The sequence below is a fragment of the Phyllopteryx taeniolatus genome, chromosome 10 (genome assembly GCF_024500385.1).
Source record: "Phyllopteryx taeniolatus isolate TA_2022b chromosome 10, UOR_Ptae_1.2, whole genome shotgun sequence".
NCBI lineage: Eukaryota > Metazoa > Chordata > Actinopteri > Syngnathiformes > Syngnathidae > Phyllopteryx > Phyllopteryx taeniolatus.
In genome coordinates, this window is record NC_084511.1 from 30457791 (window position 1) to 30485228 (window position 27438).

The following is a 27438-nucleotide window of genomic DNA, read 5'->3' on the forward strand; positions in this document are numbered from 1 at the left end:
GTATTTTTTCAATCAAATTCACTGCATTTATCTGCTGTTAGGTGTTCGGGGGGTTGCGAACCACAGCAGAGTGCGAGTATTGTTGAAGTTCCTACTGATGATTTCCGAAAAGTGTTGCTGGTTAAAATGACAAAGACTTTGTCTGTAGAGGTCGTAGTCAATTAGGAGTTCCCGCTCCCCAGCCATTTCGTCCAGCTCTTCCGAGGCATTCCCATCCTACCTAAACAGATGCCCGAGCCGCCTCATCTGGCTCCTCTCGATGCAGAGGAGCAGCGGCTCTACTCTGAGCTCCTCCTCAAATGTGGTCAAGGACGACACAGTCGCTGATGCACTTCGATGGCCTCATTAGCACGAGCGCTAACAGAATGCGGTGCGCATTGATACGAGAACTTCTGTGGGCTCCAACTCACGCCACGACCCACACTCAAGAGTTCAGAGAGTACTCCTGGTCAGTCCCCATGCGGCTCTGTTATTTTTACAAATGGTTGACCAATCAAAAGTGTTGAAAATGGAAAAGTGAGATGAGAGGATTCTGCCAGTGATATGTTAATCATGCTTGATGGCGTTTCATTTGCTCTTAAACTGAATTGAAATATGTTCCCCTTCAAATTCTGATTATTGTAGTTTGTAATACTGCATGAACAATTCATGAATAAAAAACAACATTGAGTTGTCTACAAACCCAACAACCTGGACAAGAAGCCAGAATGAATGAAAGAAATAAAACAAGATTCCAACATGTTGTCGATGAGTCTTTTAATAATTTATAATTTTATCGGCTATTGATATGACAAAAAAATGGACGTGACATAAAAGTAGAAAAGTGTCAAGTACAGAAAAGTACCTCTCGAAGGTGTTGTAATTCTTGATCCTAAGTAATACTCGGAGCATGTTGGAGTACAAAGTCGTGTACAACAAACGCGGCGTCCTTCTGACACGCTGTGTGCGATGTTGGTGTCATGTGATCATTTCTTCCCGTCACGTGACTGGAGCAGAGAAGGTCGTCGTGAGCTCACGTGCTCCGTCGCTCTTCCGGAGGGAATCGTGTGTCCGCCAGAAGAGGAACGCCCGCTTGACTGTCTGAGCGTCAGCGAGCCGCACAGGAAGTCACCTGGTTGCAGCAAAGGATCGATTGTGGCGGCCGGGTGGCTTCGGGCCAAGAAGACCGCCGCCTCTAAAGCAGCACCTTCAGGATCATCATCAGACGTTGGTCCTTTCCGTCGCCACTCAAGCGTCAGAACGTTGGACATGACCTCGGCTTCCTGCCACGTGACCTTGTGTCATGCGTCTGAGCATTTTTGATTTTCTGCCTGCAGTTGCACAGTGCGACCAGTCGGCGGCGCTGTGGCACCGTGGAGGTGGAGAAGCATGACTGAGCCGGAAGGAAGTCCCAGAGACCCCAAGACCCTCACGCACTCATCACTCCGCTTTCTTGATGAATAGCTGATGAAGAGGACGAGACAACGCAGAACAAACAATCGCAATTGTGGTCATCGTCATCATCATCATCATCATCATCATCTTCATCATCATCATCATATTATCCATCCGTCCATTTGCTGCAAACTCCACACAGGCGGGACCGGGGATTGAACCCGGTCCTCAGAACTGCGAGGCTGACGCTCTAACCAATATTATTAATATTATTACACAAAACAAACGAGTTCTAGAAATAAACACATAGAAATTGTATGTTTATATTCCAGGTACTGTATGCAACTTGAAATGCATGAAATAAGTTCAATTCCAGAAATGGACTTTTTTTAATTCAAGGGATTTATGCATTAAAAAGGATACTAAGTTCACATGATGAACATAAACTCAAATTCCCGGAATTAACAGATTAATTTCCAGGTATGATCACATCAAATTGGTTAACTTCCATCAATGTGAGTGCGAATGGTTGTTTGTTGACAGTGCCACCAGAAAGTATTCGCACCCCTTCACATTTGCCACATTTTGCTTAGTCGAAAGCTGATTTGAGTACAGTTTGCTTTGTAAAATTCTACCTAAAAAAAAAAATCCCAGAATGACAAAGTAAAAACATATTTTCTGACATTTGCGTAAATGTAAAAAAAAAAAAATGGAAACATTCAAACATAATGGGTACATAAGTATTCACACCCTTGGCTATGACACTCCCACTTAAGCTCAGGTGCATCCGAGTTCCACGGATCATCCTTGAGATGCTTCTACAACTTGAATGAGTGCACCTGTGGACAATTCAGTTGACTGAACATCATTTGGAATGGCGCACACCTGTCTATAGAAGGTCTCGTAGTTGGCAGTGCATATCAGAGCAGAAAGCAAGCAATGAAGTCTAAGGAACTGTCTGCACACCTTCGAGACCGGATTGTGTCAAGGCACAAATCTGGGGAAGGGTACAAAAGAATTTCAGCAGCATCGAAGGTCCCGAAAAGCACCTTGGTCTCGATTATTCGGAAATGGAAGAAGTTTGGAACCGCCGGGACGCTTCCGAGATCTGGCCGTCCGACCGAGCTGAGTAACCGGGGAAGAAGGGCCTCGGTCAGAGAGGTGAACAAGAACCCTATGGTCACTAAGGCGGCGCTCCAGTGTTCCCTTGCGGAGCTAGGAAAACCATCCAGTAGGTCAACCGTTGCTAACGCACTCCACCAATCAGGTCTTTATGGTAGAGTGGCCATAAAAAAGGCACATGGCAGCCCGCTTGGAGTTTGCCAAAAGGCACCTTAAGGATTCTCAGACCTGCAGAGACAAAATTCTCCGGTCCGATGAAACCAAAATCGAACTTTGTGGCCTGAATTGCAAGTGTCATATCTGCAGAAGAAGAGACACTGCTCCTCACCTGGCTAACACCATCCCTACTGTGAAGCATGGTGGTGGCAGCATCATGCTGTGGGTCTGTTTTTCTGCTGCAGGAACTGGGCGACTAGTCCGCATAGAGGGGAAAATGACGGCTGGCAAATAGAGGGAAATTCTTCGAGAGAACTTGCTCCAGAGTGCTGCGGATTCCCCTGTGAATGTCCTCGCGTGGCCCAGCCAGAGCCCGGAGTTGAATCCGATCGAACTTCTCCGGAAAGACCTAAAAATGGCTGCCCGTCCAACCTCACTGACCTTGAGAGGATCTGCAGAGACGAATGGGAGAGGAGGCCCCACAAAAGGTGTGCCAAGCTCGTAGAGACGTACCCAAGAGGACTTGACAACAAAATATGAAGCCAACGCTGTGAATACTTATGGACCTATTATGTTTGAATGTTTACATTTTCGGTACATTTGCACAACTGTCTGAAAATATGTTTTTACTTTGTCATTATGGGATATTTGATGTGGATTGTTTATTTTTACAGAAAACTATACTCAAATCAGCTTTATAATAATAGGTCTGTAACATCGCAAAATGTGGAAAAAGTGGAGTGTGAATACTTTCTGGTGGCACTGTATATGTGCCCTGTGATTGGCTGGTGACCAGTTCAGGGTGTACCCCGCCTCTCGCCCGAAGTTAGCTGGGATAGGCGGCAGCACGCCCGCCACCTGAGTGAGGATAAGCACGATGGAAAATGGATGGATGGATTGAAAGTAACTCACCAAATTGCAACATCAACAAGTTAAGTTCCTGGTATTATAACACGTTCAATTTCAGAACTGAATACTTTCAATTCACAGTATTAATGTGTTCAATTCCAAGAATTGCCAGTATTATAACGCGATACATTCCAAGTCTGAACATTTCCAGGAATGACAACATGAAATCGCTGTAATCAACACACGATTCAGTATTTTGGCTATAGCGGCGGTCTAAACAGCGGTCGGACCTCACTGAGTATGATCCAAACCGGAGAGTCGGTGATGACGGTGAGGCGCATGGCCTCCAAGGGACCGAATGTGGGATCCACTTCCCCCTCTGCGATGCCTTTCCGGAACATACCTAGGAGAAGATGAGACGACGAGGAAAGGATCAATGGGGTCGATAACGTGACACCACTAAAAGACTCAGCTGCCTTTTGGGGGATTTCTTGCCCATTGATTACTGGATCATGGCGCTCAGGAAGGAGACGGTTCTGTGTCTGGTCCCAAATGTGCACATCAACGCGGGAACAAAAGCAAAAACCTTGTGAAGATGCTGGCTGAAACTGGTGTGAAGCATGTGGCATTATCCACAGTGAAACGAGTACTGTACCGACGTGGGCTGAAAGGCCACTCTGCCGAGAAGACGCTATTACAAATTATTACAGTTTGCGAATGGGACGAAGACCTTCATCTTTGGTTCTGTGGTTTGACAAAACTAAAATTGAACTGTTTAGCCATAATGAGCATCTTTACGTTTAAAGAAAAAAGAGGGAAGCCTGCAAGTCTGAGAACACCATCCCAACTTTGAAATACAGGGGTGGCATTATCATGTTGTGGGGTTGTTTTGCTTCAGGAGGGACTTCACAAAATAGATGGCACCATGAGGAAAGAACATGATGTGGAAATACTGACGCAGCATCTCAACATCAGCCAGGTACCTCTAAGTTGGCGCACAAATAGTTGAGTTTTCCATACAAACACTGGTTAGTGCAACCTAACTAAGCCTCGTCCCATGAACTGATGAAGCCTGCTCGGATGAGAGGGAACATCTTCTAAGATAAACAGAACGGTCCAGTTGCGATCGATTCAATGCCCTGAGAATGAAATGACCTTGAAGAATGAGAATCTTCACAGGCATCAGCCAGGATGTTAAAGCTCGGGCGTGAATGGGTCTTCCAAATGGACAATGACCCCAAGCAGACTGCCAAACTGCTTACAAAGTGGCTGAAGAACAACAAGGTCAATGTTTTGGAGTGGCTCTGATTGCAAAGCCCCGATCTCAATCCGATTTGAAAATTTATGGGCAGACCTGACCTGAAAAGGCATGTGCTAGCAAGGCGGCCTACAAACTGGGCTCAGTTACACCAGTTCTCTCAGGAACAGGCCAAAAATTCCAGCTACCTTTCGTGAGAAATTTGTTCCAAAACATTTGACGTAAATCAGACAGTTTCAAGGCAATGACACCAAATACTCATGAAATGTGTGTAAACTTCTGACTTTGAAGAAAGTCATGAAAAATTCTCTGAAAAAAAAACCCTTTCCTTATTCTGGAATTCAGCAAATAGAAAAAAATGTTGTTAATCCTAATTGACCTAAAACGAGGAAAGTTTAATCTAATTTCATGTCTGACAGTGATGGAAAAAAAGCATAAGGTGTCTTTTTATATAGCGTACAGTATGTAAATATCTGGTTTCAGCTGTATGTATATTAGGGGTTGAACCGATTGCTCAATAAGTCGACTTGACAACTGGATGTTTAACCCTTGAAGTCGACGACCGGCTAATCACGTTTTTGGCATCTCACCTTCCAGTCGGCCAATTTACAGACGACTTGTCGGAAATGTCCGTCGGACAAGAGGTGACACGGTCTTCATACACTGCGCGGATCCACGAGTATAGTATGAAAATAAGATGGTGGTGGATGAGAATAGCGGTTAGCATAGCTCGCTTTGCCTATTGTGTGAGTACTAGACTGGCCTGCCAGCGGTCCAGACCTGTCTCCCATTGAAAATGTGCGCAGGCGCATTACATAGCTTAAGATACCACAACAGAGACCCCCGACTGTTGAGCAACTCAAGTTGTACTGTACATCAAGCTGGACAGGGAAAGAATTCCACCTCCAAAGCTTCACCAATTTGTATCCTCACTTCCCAAAAGCTTCTTGAGTGTTGAGTGTGAGTGTGAGGGTCAGCATTCATCATAATCCACGTGCTTCCCTGTGTGAGGTCGTCTTCCCGCTCAGGAAGCACGTGAGCACTAATGGGATTATCCTCATGGCGGGGATGTGTGCTCCTTATTGCTTTTGACACACACACACACGCACGCACACACCAGCGCGCACTAAACACACAATGATCAGATTGAATAAGTGACCATTAGACTCTTGATGGTTTTTGATGCTTTTTTTGAGGCTTTTTAGTGGTTTGGGGGTCAATAGTGGTTTTGGTGCAATGCTGCTTGTAAGTGGAGGAGTCCCACTAGGATCCGTTTTCAATCTATGAAACATTCAAACACTGGGATCATGTCGTTGTTTATCATGTCAGAAGTTGCTCAATGACAACCACGCCCTGACGATACAGCAAATGTTTGATTGGACACAAGGACTAAGATCAGAATTGTTGTTATTGTTGTTTAGTGGATTTTCAGGAAGAAAGGTTCACTTGTATTTAGCGTTTTATGTAGTAGATTTAGATGGCTTTCCGAAAATGTCCAGTAAAAATCTTTACGTAGTAACTCCGGAGTCGGGAATGAGTGAATGATTCCGAATGACTCCCGAATCACGACAAAGGGATTTTGAAGGAGCAGACCAAGTTAGTTCCTAAAATGTCCAAGGACAATCCCTTTGCAGTATCCGATTCAGCGTTTCAGTTGGAGAGTCCGCCGTATTGATTCGTAAGTTGGGAATGTGCGACTGCGTTCGGAATCATTCACCCATTCCCACCTCCCGAATCACTACAAAAGGATTTGGATACAGCAGAGCGAGTTAGTCCCTGAAATGTCCAATGAAAATGCCTTTGGAGTGATGCGGCAGTATTCGATTCAGCGTTTCAGTCCTAGAGCCCGTTGTAGCGAGTTGGGAGTTCCGAATGAGCGAATGATACCAAACGCAGCGACCCTATTCAGCATCATTCACTCGTTGCCAACTGCAGAGACTACTTGGGCTGAAAGGATGAATCGAATACTCTGTAATTACAATCGGGATTTCTTATGTAGTGGACGATATAGTTGAGTCACAATTCACATGACAACCACTTTCGGACCACTACTCGGGCACCGCTAATCCTTACTGTTGCATAACTGTAAAGCTACGTCAGAGAGTTCACCTTCCGTAATAAATATTGAACAATGAAGTCAATGCTAATCATATGATATTGTTTGAAATTCAGTATCTTTTACAAAATGAACATGTCGACCGACCAATTCGGATGAATCCGTCTTCTGTGCGATGGTATTTCTGGCTTTTGTCCTTCCCGTCCGTCAAAGCTTCTTTGTCCGCCTGAATGTTCTGGAAAACACCAAACGTACGTCACGCTCTGGATTCCGAAGTTTTGGTTGCAAGCGGAGTCGCAGGCCTCACATCGAACGGGAGAACCTCCACGGACGTGTTGAGCAGCTTGTCTCCCGGATGCTCGATGTTCCCGCTTCGGAAAAAATACCTGCAAATTGTCCAACATTTTAGCAACAGCAAAAGTGCTTGTTCCCGCAAAGCAGAGAGAAAATATCGTCGCCGTTGGCCAGGCGGAAACCTCGTGTGTCCGAATACGGTCACTCACATCACTCACGGCTCGAAGGAAAAAAAAAGAGTTTGAGAAGATGATGTGACCACAGCCGTCTCCGGCAAGTTGTTTGAAGCTTTACAATTCCTGTCAAACCTATGCTCATTCTGTATTGTGTGTTAGCATGAAGCGCGTGACTTTTCTTATTGTAGCGTTTGCTTGAACATGTTGGCGTCCGGATGTCCAGTTGAGGTTTTTCAACTGGAAGTGACGAATAAAGCGCTTGAAGCAAGCAAGCGAGCGTTGCCTCTTATTTGGAGAAGTGAGAGAGTGAGAACAGGTGCTAACGAAGGCTTGAAAAAGTGGCTGATAAACCGCACTCGACTGCACTAAGTCGAACCTCTCGATGCGCACGGGCGTGAAGAAGCGTATTCGGATGAAGTCGCCCGCCGCCGGCGTGAAGGCCCAGAAGAAGTCCTCGCCGAGGTAGGCCTTCTCCAGGGTGAAGTGCTGGTACGTCTTCAGGCTGGTGGTGACCTCGGCCGGCGGGTTGGCGTGGCCCTTGTGGAGGGTCTGCTTCCCGAAGTCCTTGTCCTGAACGCAAAACACTCACGTTCGGGTTCGCGTTCACGCCAGCGTCGGCGTGGACGTGCACGTGGTTCACCTTGAGTTTCTGTATTTTCCCCGCCAGCGACGAGTGCGTTCCCACGTGTTGGAAGAGAGACGGCTTGAAGCGGATCCTCAGGTTGGCTTTTTGCCGGTCGCAGTGTTTCTGTGGACCACAAGACGTGAAGACGTGTTGCTTGATGTTTGTCCAAAAAATAGGCGTGGCTAGACTTCCAGGTGGCACAAAAGCGATTGTCGAATTCTGGCGACATTCACACTGCAGGGCATCAAGCCAAATTCGCATTTCTTGTTAAATTAAATGGTTAATAGTCGTTTTTAGAGCAGACCCGGCCGGTTAGTCCCTAACATGTCCGCCGAACGTCCCTTCGGGGTGATTCGGTAGTCGGGAATGAGAGAACGATTCCTCATGCAGCGACTGATTTATCATTGCCGACTCTCGAATCGCTACATCGGGATTTTTATATCGCAGACCGAGTTAGTCCCTAAAATGTCCACAGAAAGTACGTTAGTACTTTAGTTGATTAATTAATTACTTTAATTGACCTTTAGTGTAAACATAGTTGAAGACTTGAACTGAAAATGATTGAAAAGCAAGTTGTTTTGTGTGTTTTGGGCTTGGGTTTTCTTTCCCAAAAACCCAAATGAACCCCGTTGAGCCAAACGTGGAACGAGCGACGCCGTCTGACTCCTTTTCGACAACTGACCTCATGTGACATCTTCTTTTCCCCCGACACTACGCACACGGAACCTGCAGCGCTACAGAGAAGAAACCCTCAAATGTCCGCCTTCTGCCACCCGGAAGCGCGTCGGTCACAAGGGTCAGAGGTCACGAGTAGGCAGCGACTGACCGCGTCCTTCTCCGGGTTGCACACTTTGACCCACATGATGTGATCCAGCAGCCAGTCGATGGGCTTGTCCTTGTAGAACATCAACATGAACTCCACGATCAGGGACAAGTCCGAAGACTTGAACATCTTACCTGCACGCGCGCACGCACACACATACACACGCACTGAGAATCCCACTTGATCAGTTTTAGTGAGGATGATGTGAATTTTGATCATTCAATTACATGGTTATTACATGCATAAAACATTTCATTGAGACAAAAATCATGTACAGGAAAAATCCTAAAGGTATGACCAATGGGGATCAGGATAGTCATTTGTTTCAGGATCGGGATTTTTGGGTGAAATGCGAAGTTTTTATGCCGCGTAGTCGTCGTGTTGTCGCTACGCCATCGTAGTCGTGGAGCCGATGTGTATTTGTCGCGCGTTGATTCGTTCGTCCTCTGATGCGGACGAACGAATCAAACACACAAACGACGTCAGAATCGTCTGTCAAAAACGGCTCTAGTACGACAACAGACAAATACTCTCGAATCAATCGATCGATCGGAAGGCGAAAGGTCGGCGCGCACCCACCGATGAAGCCGAGCTGCGAGAATTCCAGAATCATCCAGTCGTCGGAAGGCTGCTGCAGGGCGAACTTCTTCATGGTGCTCAAGTAGGCGGGCCGCGCCACGATGTCGTCCTCCAGCTGATGCCGCACACACGCACACGGGTGAATGTTGTGTGAGCCCGTACGCGTGAGTGCGCGCGCGCACGTCTACCTGCACGTAGTACGTCCCTTTGGCGCGCGCGTACATCATGAGGAAGCAGTAGTCGAGATTCTGCTTGGTGCGCCACCTGACGGCCCAACGACAAGAAGCGACGTTAAAACCCGTCGGCGCGCCGCGCTCACGTCGCCGTGACGACCGGCGAGAACCCACCAAAGGATACAAATCCATCACGTGACCCGGAAAAAAACGTCGGCATCGTCTTCAAGGAGCTCCGAGATGGAACAAGGGTCACGTGACCAAAGTAGAGCACACGTACTGTACATCACCTCCCTTGCTTCTCTTTCTTCATCAGTTCATTCATTGTTTTGCCTTTCCTTCCTTTGAGCTCTTTCTTCCCCTCGTCTCTTCTTTCCCGCCGTCCTTCCTTTCCTTCATTCCTTCCCCCCCTTGAATGCTTCATTGCCTTCGCCTCTCTGTCCTTCTTGTACGACTGAACTCCTTCTTCGTCCCTTCCTTCCCTTTTTTCAGACAGAATATTCTGGCCTGAAAGCAAGCGTGGCATCCAAATGAACGGCGACGAGCTGCTGGTGTCTTTTTGTTTGGTTCCAATTTGTTTGCCTACAAAGTCCAAGCGTAGCTTTTTCGTGTGCAGCTGCTGTGTAATTGATGATGTGTAATCTACTTTTTTACACAATAAAATCCAAGTGGATTCAATTTTGATGACAATAAGATTAAATGATTACAAAATGATATATAATTATTAAATGAATAACTACATGAATATAATGAATTGATGAATAAAATATAAAGGTCAAAGCAGTGTTTTTGGTGCACCCCACCTGACTCTCTCCTTGGGGTCTCCAAAAGATTCGCGGAGGTGCGAGAAGTCCGGATAGAAGTGGACGGACGGCGAGACCACCTCCAGCAGGCCAGACCGGATCTCGGACGGGAAGCTGGCAAAAAAACGTAACAACCGCCGTCTTTGTGCGAACGGACGATCCGATCGTGGACGCCGGCTTTTGTGTGACATTACAAATGAGGATGATGAAGATGAAGAGGAGCAGAACGAGGAGGGACGGACATGAGGAAGCCGAAGACCAGGAAAGGACGCACGCGCACGCGCACACGCACACACATCTAGTGCCCTGAAAAGCGAAAAGTTCTCAAATTCTTATGTTTTTGCATCGTTTCTCCACTTTGTTTAAAATAATCAAACAAATGTAAATAGACAAATATAATCCAGGTAAACTTCAAAAGCTGTTTTAAAATGGTGATTGCATTGATTCTGGGAAAAAAACCAAAGTTACCTGAAAAAGTAATTACCCTCCTTGTTAAATCATCAATTCATTGCAATTTTGGGTGAATTTTCACTGATCACAGCCAAGCCTGATTACCTCCAGACCTGCTCAATCAAGAAATCACTGAAACAGAATCTGTCCCGACAAAATCAAGTCGGACAAAAGATCTGAAAAAGCTGCAAAGTTCCAGAACAGTCGAAAAATAAAGTCATTGACATCTATCTTTTAAAAAAGCCATTTCGAAAGCGTTAGGATTCCAGTGAACCATAGGTAGAGCCATTATCCTCACATGGAGAAAAGGTGGAACAGTGGTGAACCTTCCCAGGAACACAGGACAACTCGTAAAGAACCGCAGGCTGTGATTGATGGAACCATGAATTCTGCTCTTAAACAGAAAATCCTGAAGAAGAACGTTCAGCCGAGCAGCTTGTGACCTCCAGCTGAAGCGCACTTGGGTTCTGCGGCAGGATAACGATCCAAAACACACCAGCAAGTCAACTTCTGAATGGCTTAGAAAAAACAACCTTTTGTGTGTGCGTGTGTGGGGGGGGGGGGATGTTGGAGTGGCCTAGTCAAAGTCCTGACTTTGCAGTCGCATGACCTTAAAAAGTCAGTTCATGCTCAAACAATTCTGTAAGGGAAGAGTGAGCCAAAATATTCCCACAGAGATGTGAAGGACTCGTTGCCACTTCCAGAAAACTCTTGATTTCACTTGTTGCTGCTGAGGACGGCCCAACCAGTTCTTAGGTTTCGGGGGCCTTTACCTTTTCACACAGGGCCAGGTAACTTGTTTTTGTCCTTCATGAATGAAATCTCCATTTAAAACAGCATTTGAAGTTCGTTTGGGTCATATTTGTCGGCTATTTACATTTGTTTGATCATCTTACACATTAAAATGCAAAAATATAAGAATTGGAGAAGGGGGCCAATACTTTGTCACGGCGCTGGAGACACACACGCGCACACATTTAGAGACACAAAGATACACACAAACATAAAAGACACACACACACACCGAGCTGAGATGGAAGAGCAGAATGGAAGTGATGGAGTGTGTTGCCACGGTAACAACATCCCATCATGCAGACCACTCACAGGAGCTTCAGGTTGTCGGCCACACTCAGGGCGTACTGATGGTCCGCCTGCGCACACACGCACACACACATTCTCAATCTTTAAAAAAACAAGCTGATGACATCATCATTTCTGCCTCCCACTCAGCCAATCAGGAAGCGAGCGGTCCCGTGACTCGGGCGGCGCCCGGGTTGTGAAGTCACAGCGAGGTCACGCAGCTGAGTCACCGCTTGTTTTGGTGTCACGGACGGCCCGGCGGGGTGGAGCTTAGAGCCGCCGTTAATCGACGACACTTGCGCTCCCACAATTACGCTTTTGACAACTTTTTATTGACCGGCGTGCGTGCGTGTTGTCACTCTGTCACTGTGAAGAAATGGCCGACGATCGTAAAACATCACCTTGAGAAAACCAAAGCAAGACAACTCTCTCTATTTCTACATTTTGCAGAGGTGGGAAGTAACAAAGTACTTGTGACTGTACTTTAGATTTTTCAGGTATCTGTACTTCACTTAAGTATTTCTTTTTCTGGCGACAAATATCTGTACTTTTCTACTCCTTTTAAAACCTTCAAAAATTAGCGACGACGACGCATTAAAAGCAGAACGGCAAAAAAACGGAAATCGGAAGTGAGCGAACCAGGCCCATTGTAGACATCGTCGATACGACACTGCCCTATTAGTCGCGTGCGTACGGTGAGGCTAAGCTAGTGGGGGCAAAGTGTTGGCGCAGTCCATGGTTGTGGAAACCAAAATAACCATGATGCCTGCACATTGTGCATACGCAACAAGGCAACTCCAAACTTGGAATAGGCTTTCATAGCTAAAAATATTTTTGGGCTCTTGTTTCAAAAGTGCCTGCAATGAATGAACCAGGTTAGTTTTATATCTACAAGCCCAATTCCAATGAAGTTGGGACGTTGTGTTCAAAATAAATAAAAACAGAATACAATGATTTGCAAATCATGTTCAACCTATACTTAATTGAATACACTACAAAGACAAGATATTTCATGTTCAAACGGATCAACTTGATTGTTTTTAGCAAATAATCATGAACTTAGAATTTTATGGCTGCAACACGTTCCAGAAAAGTTGGGACAGGTGGCAAAAAAGACGGAGAAAGTTGAGGAATGCTCATCAAAGACCTGTTGGGAACATCCCACGGGTGAACAGGCGGGTGCCATGATTGGGTAGAAAAGGAGCTTCCCTGAATTGCTCAGTCATTCACAAGCAAAGATGGGGCGAGGTTCACCTCTTTGTGAACTAGTGCGTGAGAAAATAGTCCAACAGTTTAAGGACAATGTTCCTCAACGTACAATTGCAAGAAATTTAGGGATTTCATCATCTACGGTCCAGAATATCATCAAAAGGTTCAGAGAATCAGGAGAAATCACTGCATGGAAGCGGCAAGGCCGAAAACCAACATTGAATGCCTGTGACCTTCGATCCCTCAGACGGCACTGCATCAAAAACCGACATCGACGTGTAAAGGATATCACCACGTGGGCTCAGGAACACTTCAGAAAACCAACGTCAGTAAATAAAGTTCGGTGCTACATTCATAAGTGCAACTTGAAACTCTACTATGCAAAGCAAAAGCCATCTATCAACAACACCCAGAAACGCCGCCGGCTTCTCTGGGCCCGAGCTCATCTAAGATGGGCTGATGCAAAGTGGAAAAGTGTTCTGTGGTCCGACGAGTCCACATTTCAAATTGTTTTGAGAAATTGTGGACGTCGTGTCCTCCGGGCCAAAGAGGAAAAGAACCATCCGGACTGTTATGGATGCAAAGTTCAAAAGCCAGCATCTGTGATGGTATGGGGCTGTGTTAGTGCCAATGGCATGGGTAACTTACACATCCTTGAAGGCACCATTAATGCTGAAAGGTACATACAGGTTTTGGAGAAACATATGCTGCCATCCAAGCGACGTCTTTTTCACGGACGCCCCTGCTTATTTCAGCAAGACAATGCCAAACCACATTCTGCACGTGTTACAACAGCGTGGCTTGGTCGTAAAAGAGTGCGGGTACTCGACTGGTCTGCCTGCAGTCCAGACCCGTCTCCCATTGGAAATGTGTGGCGCATTATGAAGCCTAAAATACGACAAGGGAGACCCCGGACTGTTGAACGGCTGACGCTGTACATCGAGCGAGAATGGGAAAGAATTCCACCTCCAAAGCTTCAACAATGAATGTCCTCAGTTCCCAAACGTTTAGTGAATGTTGTTCAAAGAAAAGGTGATGGAACACAGTGGGAAACGTGACCCCGTCTGTCCCAACTTTTTGGGAACGTGTTACAGCCATCAAATTCGAAGTTCATGATTATTTGCTAAAAACAATAAAGTTGATCCGTTTGAACATGAAATATCTTGTCTTTGTCGTGTATTCAATTAAATATAGGTCAAACGTGATTTGCAAATCATTGTATTCTGTTTTTATTTATGTTGAACACAACGTCCCAACTTCATTGGAATTGGCGTTGTATGTATATATATATATATATATATATAGTTTATACTTTTGTCATATGAAAGTCCTTAAGATTAATGCGAACATAAAATGTGCAATGCCATAGACAGGCTAAAGGAAATGAGCATGGGTGTTATGATAATTGCAACCCTTCAAACAACAATAAAAACCAGTAAAAAAACACACCAACTGTGTTATAGCGTCGGTTCCCTGAACACAACATTTGTGATTTTCCAGGAGCAGCAACTCTAACCTTCATCACCACACACACATCATCATCATCATCACGTGTAAGCCCTCAAGTGTCATGTGACAAAAATAGACAAAATCTACTTCCTTGCCCCCTTCAATCCGTCCTTGCGCGCGTGTCTGTGTGTGTTGGTTCATTAGTCAAAGCACTGACCTTTATAAAGCACGCACGCACGCACGCACGCACACACGCACGCACGCTGCGACCGACCTCTGCGACGAGGACAACGATGACGCAGTCGTCTTTCTCGGCGGCGCTGAGTTGCGACATGAGAGAGCTGAGCGTGTCCGTCAAGTACGAATGGACCTCCCGCCTCACGCTGGGAACGCCCATCACTATGGAAACTGCGCACACACACACACACACCAAGGTGACTCCATATATATCCCATAATACAACAGCAGCAACACACACAGGCTACGTTGGGAGACACTGAATGATTCCCCACGCCCAGTATGGTGATGTTTATTCAAAATGTCTGCCTTCAGAATCATTCAACATTTGCAACTCCGAGTCACTTACCAACGGACTTTCAGTGGACATTTTCGGGACTAACTGGGTCCGCTGGATCAAAATCCCTTTGTCGCGATTACAGAGTGGAGCATGAGAGAATGATTTTGAACGCATCGGAATCGTTCATCATTCTCCACTCCACAATCACTTTATCGTCATTTTTATATAGTGGACTTTATCGTACAAATAGTTTTGGAAGACTGCATGGAAAGAGACATTTTGGCAAATGATTATGATTATTATTATTATTGGGCAGCACGGTGAACGACTGGTTAGCACGTCTGCCCCACAGTTCTGAGGTTGCAGGTTCAAATCCGGCCTCGGCCGTGTGGAGTTTGCATGTTCTCCCCCGTGCCTGCGTGGCTTTTCTCCGGGCGCTCCGCTTTCCTCCCACATCCCAAAAACATGCATTCATTGGAGACTCGAAATTGCCCGTAGGCGTGACTGTGAGTGCGAATGGTTGTTTGTTTGTTTGTTTGTATGTGCCCTGCGATTGGCTGGCAACCGGTTCAGGGTGTACCCCGCCTCCTGCCCGATTATTGGAACAAAAACCAAAACTAAAATGTGGCCGGCGACAAAAAAAGAGTTTGACACCCTTGCGAAATGAAATGCGGAGACAATGATGTTTCCTTGCGTTTTTCTCTCCACGTTTGTCCGCGTCTGCCTGAGCGCGACACGACGAGCACACAGACGGACGGACGGACAGAGCGACATCCCCGCGGAGCGCGCGCACGCTGTCCGACCTCCGGTGCGTCCTTGTCCCACGTGGACGGCGGGCTGCAGGCTGTCTTCTCTGTTGATGAGGTGAGGGAGATGATGGAGGACGGAAGGAAGCTGAAGGAAGTTCTTGCTGGCGCTCACGTTCCACAACTTCATCCTGGTCTCCTCTGGAAACACGCACGCACAGAACACGTCACACCGAAGGTCTTCTTTTACTTGGATTGAATTCACATCACAGGAAGCAGAGCGGACTCGCGCTTAGTGCGTCCGCTCACAATTCTGGGTCTCGGGGTTCGTTAGTTACATATTGGTTCCTTCGTTCATTCGTGTGCTCGTTAGTCCAGTACATTGCTCAATAGTTCATTTGTTCATTAGTTAGTTAGTTCATTCAATCGTCGGTTCGGTCATTCGTTTGTTCAATAGTTCAGTCCCTTTTTTCCCATTCGGTCGGTCGTTCATTGATTTTTTTGTTTGCTAGTCCATTCGTTGGCTTGTTGATTCATTCGTTTGTTTGTTGCTTTGTTCCTTCACTTCCAAGATCGGGTGTTTTCAGGAGTAGTATGGCCGTATCCCGCTTTGTTCATTAGTTAGTTCGTTTGTTTGTGCATTGGTTGAGTCGTTCGTTCATTTCTTTATTCGTATATTAGTTTGTTCGTTATTTGGTTCAAAGGTTTGTTTGTTCGTTCGTTACTTCGTTAGTTAGTTAGTTACTGAGTTCGTTCATTCATTAGTTCCTTTGTTAGTCGATTCGTTAGTTAGTTTGTTAGTCAGTCTATTCGTTTTCTAGTTCGCCCGCTTGTTGTTCAGTACTTGGTTTGTTCGTTTGCTCATTAGTTTGTTTGTTTTTTCGTGAGTTAGTTCATTCGTGACTTTGTTAGTTTTTTTTGTTCGCTCGTTCGGTTTGTTCATCAGTTAGTTTGTTCGTTCCTTAGTTCGTTAGTGAGCATGTCGTCGTCATTCTCGAGTGGGTTTTTCCTCCTACGTTAGCTTGATGTAAAAATGTTCGCAGGCGTGAACGCGAGTGCGATTGCTCGTTTGTCCAAATGTGCCTCGACTTCAACCGGCTAGGGCGACCCGTTGGTCGCGCGTCTCTACGTGCCCTCCGATTGGCTGGCGGCCGCGCCCCTCACCCAAAGTCAGCTGGGATAGGCCCTGGCTGACGCTTGACCCCAACGAGGATTACCGCGATCGAAAAAAGATGAACGGTCACGTACGGCTCCCGACGTGTTGTTCGGAATGTGTGATTTGCAAATTTCCAGACCGGAGAGGCTGCTCCAGGTTCTGTTGATGTCCCGCAGAGCTTGTTTCTCGGCGATGGCCCGCTTGATCTCGTCCAGGACCAGGTTGAGTTCTTTGGAGCGGCGCTGGTTCTCCTGCTCGGCCGAGCGCAGGCGCTCCCTCAACGCCAGGAACTCCCGCTGGTAGAAGTCCACCACATCTCCTGAACAAACCACAACATCAGCAAAGCTTGTAACACCTCCCATGTCCAAAACCGGTCCCGGGTCTGGGCTCTGGTTCCAAACGTACCAAAGCATGGACCTGAAAGACAATAACATGGACAACGACATAATCCACACCATGGAGCGGAATATAGACCAGAATATAGCACATACCATGGGTCAGAACATAGACCTGACTATGGATTACAATATAGACAAGATCCTAACATATCCAAGACCATAGACCAGAGCTTAGACCAGACTATGAGAGCATAGATCAGACCAAAGTCCAGACCTTTGCTATGCCAGATCATAGCACAAATACCACACCGTAGAACACATATAGACCAGGATGTGGACTAGAACATTGACCAGACCATGGATCAAATCGTAGACCTAACTATGGATCAGCACACAGACTAGACTATAGATCAGAATATAGCATAGGTCAGAACATAGCCCAGACCATGGACTAGAACATGTGCCAGACCATAGAAAGAATTTCAGACCGTAGACCAGATATAGACAGATGTGTGAACCAGCACGTTGAACCATTAATCGACACATAAATCTGACTATAGACTAGAATAGAGACGAGACTTTACACCGATTTTATCGGCCTGATCGCCACCAGCCGATAATGAGCATTTTATGATGATCGGTTTTAATCTCATAATTCATCGATCCGATCAACGACTCCGCAAAAGACACTTACTCGCCGTCGCCGTCGTGCACCAGTATATTTGAATCCAAAAGCTAGTTTATTTTTAGCCTTGTCGCGTGTCTTTTGACGTAGCACTGTAAATATCTGACGGCCAATCAAGTTTTTTTTTAAAACGATTGTCAGACTACTGCAATAAAATCTTGTATTCCGATACCACCGCATCCCGTTTTTTTACGATCATTGGGCTTTATCTTGTCAACTCAACTGCAACCGAATCCACTCATTACCGTGGCGAGGGCAACAAGAGTGGATCGCGCCAACTTTGTATCATACGGGCAAAATGTGGCAAAATGCGTGTTGGTGGTCACCGGTGGTCAGGACAGGACAGGCGGTTGGTTTAAGGCTTGCTTGAGGTATGAGGTATGTTCACGTACTTTGAATACGATACGGCTCGCAAGCAGGTAACAAAACTTTGTGTAGCCGAGCAAGCTAGTGCTAGCACGAACGGTTTTACGTAAACATGCCGCCGTTCTGTTGAATCATCCTCTAAAGTTTCAGTGTGGGTGAAGTAATTTAATTACAATAAAGTCATTTAATTACAGTAAGTTAGCAGCCATTATTTGTGTCATGTTGTAATGTTGGTTTGACCCGACCGATTAGGATCCACGATCTGACGAGAGCAGCCATTTCCAAGGAACATCTTTTACCATTGCAAAATCTCACGGCACACCAACAAACAAACAAAAATGGCACAAAAAGTGGATCCATGAATGACAGTATTTCCTTCCTGCCATCTAATCGAAGACCATTCATTGGTTCTGTCTGTCACTGTGCCTCGCTGGCATAAATAACATTCTTTATTGTAAATATCATTTTTGGAGCCATTAAGCACACAAGTAGATACAGTAAATGAACAGGTCGTTGAAATAGACACATTCCTCCATCTTGTGATCGGATCGGTGATGGGTTATCGTTTTCTTTTTCAACTAGCTGATCGGTGATCGGCCCCAAAAATCCTGACCGTGTAAAGCCTAATACAGACCAAACGACGGACCTGAATATAGAAGCATAGACCCCAACATAGCCAAAACCACAGACTGGAATGTAGATCAGACTATGTAGTCCAGACTATGGATGAAAACTCAGACCAGACTATGGATCAGTATATAGACAAGGACATAGACACATACACCAGAACATAGCAAAGACCATAGACCAGAATATAGCCCAAACCACAAGCCCGAACACAGACGGGGCCTTGGACCAGAAGGTTTACAGTTACAGTCAGTATGAAATAAAGGTGTTCTGTTTTGATATGTTGATTCAATGAAATCAATGGATATGATATGACATGACAGTCCATATCGATGACACAGTATGTCAATCCGATCGATTATGTCATGATACGTCCGTGTGCAAATAAGCAGTCTGAACGTGAGCGAGCTTGAAGCAGCTTTCATGTCGTGAGACGGCGAGAAAGAAGCTCGGAAGGTTTTTCACTTCGATTCCATACGAGTCAAGACGGAATCTCGTACGATATCGTCAGAAATATAGGAGATACAGTATATATGGTATTTATTTGTAGATTCACAAAAGGAACAAGAAGTAGCAGAAATGGACAGGACAACAGGAATGATGCCAAAATGTGACCCTGAACGCATCATTACATAATTGACAGGAAGTGACATCATCACAGACCAAATCATAGATAATACCATACAACAGGCACTAGACTATGAATACATACTGTACATGCTCAAATACTGAAAACACTACAAAGCTCAGTGCATGGACCAGAACCTAAAGACACACACACTCACATGCGCACACATACAGTATACACACACAGACGAACACGAATATACACACAAACACATGCGCGCACGCAAACACGCACAATGACCTCATCTCAGCCTCGCGCACACACACACATACTTGCTTGTTATTGACTTAAGGCGCGCACACACACACATTGAGGTGATCGTGTCCAATGAGATGATTGACACGTCACCGTGTGGACAGCAAGCAACGTCAATTGTATTTGCATTCATTTGAACGTTTACAATGTAAGAAGTATCGTGCGGCTGGGCGTGACGCATCCTTTTCCCCTACACACCAACACGTCCATTTCCTGTTCACATGGCGGCACTTCCCGTCTACAAGATAACGCTCCCCTGCATACCTCTGCGTCACGCGATGACGTCGCCGTGCGGCCGGCAGGGGGCGACGGGCAGCTCCACGGGATGGCGTCTGCGTGACCTCGCCCGAGATGGCGACGTAGCGGGACGCAGGGGGTCGGAGTTCAAACGTTTCGCGCTCGGCCCCCAAAACGAACTCGGGCCTTTGCTCGGCCGGCCGGCCGGTCGACGAGGAGGTGCCGCTTTTCGGGTTCCGAGTTCCGATCTCTGTGTGGAGTTTGCACGTTGTCCATGTTTGCGCGTTCCCAAAAACTCTAAGCATGTTAGCATATTAGCTTGATTGAAGACCAAGAAAGCAATGAACGCTTTTTCCGTGCATACGTGCCCCGACATTAAGCCTGCGTCTGGGGGGGCCAAAGAGGAAGGCGGGCGACCGGCACACTGGCGTTGTTGTGCGGAGGGCGCGCCGCCTCCCCGTTGAACAGGAAGCTGTTTGAGACGCAGAACAGAGCGTCGCTGTTTGGAATGTTTGTCATCTTTTCGAGTCCGCTCAGACGCCCGACGGTGACACTCGGACAACAGCTTCTCTCGCTTGTGCAGGACTCAAGTGGATGGAAGTGGATTCAAAAACACCGAACACGGACTCAGACCTTCACCGTGGGAAATCTTTGCAAAGTTTGCGATTGTCACTCACCTACAAACATTACAGTAATGACATTAGATTAACATTACATCTCATCTAAACATTAGGTTTGATTTGATTGATTAGATTAGATGAGATTAGATCAAGCGGGGCGGTGGGTGACTGATTGGCACATCTGCCTCACAGTTCTGAGGACCTGGGTTCAAACCCCGGCCCCGCCTGTGTGGAGTTTGCGTGTTAGCATGCTAGCTGTCCTGGTTGAACACGTTCCCAGGAGTCAATCGAGCTGACCTCCAAATGGAAATGGCCGATATAGCTGACAAAGATTTATGGGTGTCCAAATTCAAAAGTCTGACGTTTGTTTGTGTTTCAGATCAAAACATGAATGTGAGCCAAAAGGTCGGAATTCCATCTTTTATTTCATGGCGTTCGCATCGAGATGTGTTCAACAACTCGGGACAGAGCACGACGTCATTAACGGTCAGAGGCTGCTAATGACGTCGTTGCTGTAGCATAATTACGCCGTACCCTGTGTGAAAGAAGATTCCAGATGAATAAAATTGAGGGAGAGCTCATTCGACTGCATGTGCGTGTTTCGACATGGTCACCGATCAGCGTGTGTGTGCGTGTGTGTGTGTGTGTGCGCACACGCATTCAAGTCGGCGTCACATTCTCAAGATGAAGCGGTCACCGCGTCTCGCGCGGGTCCCCACGACACACGCACACGAGTGTGCGTCGCCATCTGCCACGCACGCACGCACGCACGCACAGATGGTTTGTCAGCGGGAGGAAGACGAGCTGACTCTTCATCTCGTGTTGCTCTCTTCAAGCCAACCAAATGTTACAACTCTTTGATCAAACACACACACACACACACACGTGTATACACGTACACACCCAACATGGCCAATCACAACAAAGTGAGTCATTTCATAAGAATTTAAGAGTCGTGATGCATTCAGGTGCCTTTTTTTTTTCCTAATCCTGTTTAAAAAGTTGATTTGTTGCTCAAACAAACAAGGAGAAAAACCTTGACGATGAAAGCTGAGCTCTCATCAAATATTCATCACGTCTACGTCTTATACACACACACACACACACACACACAAGGCAGGGAGTGTTGGTTTAAGTGCGTGCGTGTGTGTTTGTCATCATGCAGCATTTATGAGACCGAAAACAAGGACGGGTAGCAGGAAGCAACAAGTCGTCATCGAAACTGACGAGCGTCCAGATGACAATTACAACTTTCCAGTGAATACTACACTCACAACAACACACACACGCACGCACGCACAACGTGAACAATCACAGCAAACTGAGTTATTCAATGCAGCAAAACATCCAGATAAATATAGCAACAGGGCCTTAACTCTCCCCATGACGCACACACACACACACACACATACGCACGCACGCACACACACTATGCAGTTGTGTACATGAACAATGTTGTGTTTGTTTTTAGTGTGCTTATGATCTAAAGTGTCAGATCTCCTTCTGCCCCTGAGTTCAAAAACACAACACTGATGATATAAGCAAACACAGTTCTTCGCAGAGGATAAATAATATATGCGTATTGTGTTTTTCCCCACCATTTGCGTTCGAATATCCGTTGCTTCGAAAAGGGCGACATTAGCATGTCAAAGGCGCTTTGTATTGTTTGTTCGCATTAGCGTTCGTTCGACTCGCAAATGGCAATCTGTTCTCAATTGCTTTACCTGGGCTAATAAAGGTTCAATAAATAAACACAATCAATTCAGCTAACTGGACGATACTAAGTATGAGGTTTTTTGAAACGTACACTGAAAAAAAAAATCAACTTCATTCGAACATGTACATCGGTTGCACATGATTAAAATGTGTTAAGCTAACATATCCAGCGGCTGAAATAAGCATTTAACGCGGCACCATTTTTCTCATTCAATATATTTCCAAAGGTGCTGTCGTCATGAAAATTTCATCAGCTGCACGACCGGAGTCGGAGTTCGGTCCCTTTGTCACCCATTCTGTTCAGAACTTTGATGGACAGAAGAGGGGGTCCGCTTCGGTATTGCATCTCTGCTTTTTGCAGGCTTCATCGGGCCGTGACCTCCAACTCTCACCGGAGCGGTTCGCGGCCGAGTGGCACCTCCGAATCTGAGACCGTGGTCCTCGGTCGGAAAAGGGTGGCGCGCCCTCTTCGGGTCGGGGATGAGATCCTGCCCCTCCGAGCGGAGGAGTTCAAGTATCTCGGGGTCTTGTTCACGAGTGAGGGAAGAACGGAACGGGAGATCGACAGGCGGGTCGGTGCGGCGTCGGCAGCGTTGCGGACTTTGTATCGGTCCGTCGTGGTAAAGAAGGAGCTAAGCCGAAAGGCGATCCATCTAGGTTCTTACCCTCACCTATGGTCACGAGCTGCGGGTCGTGACCCAAAGAACGAGATCCTGGATACGAGCGGGTGTAGTCAGGTGTTAGGTCAGGTTTTTGGCGCCCGCTGTTGGACTGGACCGCAATGCGATAAAACAATAAGCGTTGCCGTCCTAAAGACAGTCGAAGATTGTTTATCTGTTCGTGTTTGTTTGCGGCCAAGCGCGAAAAAAAAGAACACGCCAGAGAGCAAAGTGAGCAAGCGGGCCGGTCCCGACCTGCCGTGCCACTTCAAACAAAAAAAAACACGCACGCATATTGATTGACATTTGCAATGAAAGAGCGCCTTTTACGATCATTGACTTATTCGCAATTGAGCACTTTTGATACAGTGAACCTAGACAGTCCCTATAAAAAAGTCCACTACAAATTGAAGGAATCCGTCAGGAACGAGGGAATGATTCCCAATGTGATTGTGGAAATGTTAACGTTTTAAGACGAGTGTATTTGACAAAATGAATCCAAACTTTCCACTTTGTGTCCACGCGTGTTGTGACGTGTTGCTCTACTCCGATTTCAGATATTTTTGCGACACAACTCGTGAATTTGTTGCTTGCTCCTAAAAAAAAAAACACATTTATCTGTCTTGACATCATTAACAATGGGATAAATAGTATTTGCTTTTCTAGCGGCCATTGAGGTTGACTACTTTTCAAGATGCATTGCGGGTAAGAAACTTTTTAGCCGGCAGCCATCTTGAATAGCGTTCTCAGGTCACGTGACGACGCTCGGGTGCGGAAGCGTCGCGCGCTCCTCACGCGCTTCCGCAAAAGACGCCTCGGCGTTCACGTTCGCGCTCGCGTCGCTTGTATGTGATGTCGTGTGCGAACGCCCTCCAATCGGCACGTCTGTCTCCTCCCGCGTGGCACGCGTCGCACAGCTAAACAAGCGCCCCCTCGGAAAAGGGCCTTGGAGGCCAAGTCCAAGCAGGAAACATCTGTGTGCAACACACACACAGAGACACACGAATACTCTCGCAAATACACAAAAACACACACACACTCGCAGACAAATACATTCACACGAACACACACAAACACACGCATGTTCTGAAACACAAATAAAAATATACACACAGGAAACAATACAAACAAACGCACACACGCACGTAGCTACGGTGTGACACACCTCCCGACTGGCAGGTCTGGTATGAATAAGCAAGCGCTCCCAGGAGAGGAAGCACCCAATTCAAAGCCCCAGCTGGCCTGTGCGGCGCCGCAAATCAAGCGCTCCCTTCTTGAGTGAGCGCTTGTTGCACTTCTCATCAGCTTGTCGCCGCTGTGGAGCAAAACGAGCGCACCGCCCGCCCCATTAGAAAGTGCTGCTGGTACGAAACCCAGCCTCCTCGCCCGGCTTTTTCCTTCCTCCACTGCCCCAGAACCAAGCACTCCTCTTGAGCGGAGACAAGCGCGCCGGCGCGTGATGTGACACAAACCCAGCGCTCCTTCAATGACCTCCAAGGTCATTTCTCCTCCTCCAGTCAGGCGTGTAGCGGGCCACAAAACAAGCGTCCCCTTTGAGCATTTACTCCATATTCTTCATGTCCATGAACTAGTAAACTCTTTGGCCTCACTAGTAACAAAACAATTCAGTGCACTAGCAGAACAATGTGTCTTACTAATCAAGTTTTTTCCACCACTAGTGCTCTTTCTCCTCACTAGTAAGGCAACTTTGGCAAACTAGTTGGACGACCACGTTACTAGTGAGGGAAAACTACTCGTGGGCAACTAGGAGGCTACTAGTGCATGGCACATGCCTACTACTTGAGCCGAGTAGCGTTGCTACTGTAGTGCAGCACAGTGGTTTAAGTCATAAAAAAAATGGCACTAGTAGTGGAAAAAGACGCAGTTGTTCTACTAGTGTGCCGTGTGAGCATTTATTGGACCCAGGACACGCCGGAGAGACGACATCGTTCGGCTGGCCCGGGAACAGAAGAGCTGGATGAAGTGGCTGGGGAGAGGGAAGTCTGGGCGTCCCTGCTCAAGCTACTGCCCCCGCGACCCGACCTCGGATAAGTGGAGGAAAATGGATGGATGGCTTTTTGTCCTCACTAGTTGGACAAGAACTAGTATGAGAGTATGAGAGCCACATCGTACAAGTGCGGCAAAACTACTAGTGGCAATTTTGGTGCCAATAGGAGGCGACTCGGCGGCCGACTGGTTATCACATCCGCCTCACGGTTCTGAGGTTGCGGGTTCAAATCCGGCCCCGCCTGTGTTGCGTTTGCATGTTCCCCCCCCCCCGTGTCTGCGTGGCTTTTCTCCGGGCACTCCGCTGTCCTCCCGCATCCCCAAAACATGCGTGCGAGGTTGATTGAAGACTCTCAATTGCCCGTAGGTGTGAATGCGAGTGCCGATGGTTGTTTGTTTCTATGGGCCCTGCGATTGGCTGGCGACCGGTTCAGGGTGTACCCCGCCCTTCGCCCGAAGATGGCCGGGATAGGCGCCAGCGTGCTCGCGAGCCTCGTGAGCAGAAGCGGTATGGAAAACGGACAGACGGATAGGAGGCTACTAGTGTGTGACACATGCTGACTAGTTGAGCCTAGTACAGTAGTGTTATTAGCACAGCACAGTAGTTTACTAATGAGGTTCAGTTTCGTACTAGTAGGCCAAAAGAGGCATAATAATAGAGACACCGTTGTTCTACTAGTGCGGCCTAGTCATTCTACAAGTGTGCTTTGAGGAAAGCTGTTTGAGCATTTATTTGATTCCCACGTACTAGTAAACTTTGCATCCTGACTAAGTGGACAATTGATGTAAACTAGTAGGACAACTACATGTGCGTGCCATCGGCCTAGTAGCGTTACTAGTGCAGCACAGTAGTCGGAAGCCAAGCGCGAGGGTCGCTAGTAAGACAGTCGTCTGTCGAGGACAAAGAGCGTACTAGTAGCTGGATCTGGGATGGCCGTGTCCACCCCGGCGGCACGCGCCGCCTCCGCAAGCGAGCGCACCCTCCGCACGCATGCGGCTCACCTGACAGCGACAAAAACGACGCTCGTCGGCTCGTCTTACCTCCGGAGCTGCTGAAGGCGGTGTACCAGGACAACGAGACCAACCCGCACAGGCCCAACAGCGACAGCGTCAAGAAGGACGCATTTCGGAACCTCATCTCCTCCGCGACGACACCGGGAGCATGTCCGCACCGAGAGAGAGAGGGAGGGAGGGAGGGGAGGGAGGGAGGGAGGGGGGGGGCGTGGAAAAGCAAAGAAAGACCCCGAGACACAAATGATGTTGCCCGGCGGGAGGTCGTCAAATGCTTCCAAGGATTCTTCAAGGTTCTGCAGGCTCCACGCTGACAAGAGAAATTGCAACGTGCTCAGCTGACGTCATTTCCCTTCCTTCCCTCCGAAAGAATCCAACAATTCGGTTGCAAACTGCGGACTTCGTTTGAACGCGCTCGAAATGTGTCAAACGAGCACATTTCCGTCTCTGCTTCTGAGAAAACAAGGCAACAATGAATCATTTGACATATTTACATTCCCCCCGCCCCCACACACACAATCTTGCATTTGATCAACTAAATGGATGATTCATATTCAAATGATTCTAATAGGAGACAAACGACAAGGAAGTATTTCATTGCTGCGTCCTCGTTCCATCTGACATGAAATGCGCCTTTTATTACATACGTTGCCAAATGGTCAAATGGCTTGCAATCTGAAATCACTGAATAGAGAGTGGCTGGATGCAAGAGCGGTCGGAGGCAGATGTGAAAGGGGGAATAGTTTTGACGCCGTCACCTCATCAGCTAGATCTTCTTTTTTTTTTTCATGACCAACACATTTGGGGGGGGTCAAAATGAATGCAGGACATCGGGTCGCTTTCAAGAAGGGCTCGGTCCGTAAGTGGCCCCCGGGCCTCGCTTTGCCGACACATTTTCTCCTTCTCCTCCACTTTGAGGCTCCTCCCCCTTTCCCAACGCGGTCTCCTTGACTTTCGCGTTTTGGGTTTGTTTGTTTGTTTGCTTTTTCCAGACGTGAAGAAGCTGCAGCAAGTGAAAGGATGAATTTGCAAAATGACTTTTTCTCTTTGGAATATGCTGTTTTTATTGACTTCCAGCTCACGTTGCCTTCATTCATTTCTTTCCTTGAAAAAAAGAATGGAATTTTTCATCTCTTCTTTGGAGTCGCATTTCTGTCTCCCTCTGGTGGCTAAACACAGTATCGCAGTAGACCTTCATTTTGGGCCTCGCCAGTGGACACGCCATCCAAGCATCCATCACGTCTAGTCATTGTAATCGAGGTACAGTGTGACGTCATCACCAGGGAGTGCTCACATGACGAGAGAAAGAGAGAAATGAGATTCCAACTTGACAAAAACTTTCCTGCAAGAATGCACCTTTCTTTTCCGTCCGAAACGTGATTCTCGACGAGATG

At 46.9% G+C, this 27438-nt stretch overlaps 1 protein-coding gene across 11 annotated transcripts; it reads right to left on the reverse strand.

Moving 5' to 3' along the window:
• Nucleotides 1–739: 739 nt before the first annotated feature.
• On the reverse strand, nt 740–26233 carry mgat4b (alpha-1,3-mannosyl-glycoprotein 4-beta-N-acetylglucosaminyltransferase B). Of its 11 annotated transcripts, none has more exons than XM_061788111.1 (15): nt 26075–26233; nt 17035–17214; nt 15797–15940; nt 14751–14884; nt 11843–11889; nt 10289–10402; nt 9501–9576; nt 9313–9427; nt 8737–8867; nt 7926–8033; nt 7662–7855; nt 7123–7201; nt 6963–7050; nt 3797–3904; nt 740–1443 (listed from the first exon to the last, which is right to left on the reverse strand). In XM_061788111.1, the coding sequence occupies exons 1-15, from the start codon at nt 26169–26171 to the stop codon at nt 1409–1411; spliced, it is 1650 nt and encodes a 549-aa protein (XP_061644095.1). In that variant the 5' UTR covers nt 26172–26233; the 3' UTR covers nt 740–1408. The 11 variants fall into 11 exon arrangements, 10 of the variants coding, with proteins under 10 accessions (XP_061644095.1, XP_061644096.1, XP_061644094.1 ...); XM_061788112.1 differs by having other exon boundaries at nt 3792–3904; XM_061788110.1 differs by having other exon boundaries at nt 14694–14884.
• Between the last annotated feature and the right edge of the window lie 1205 nt (nt 26234–27438).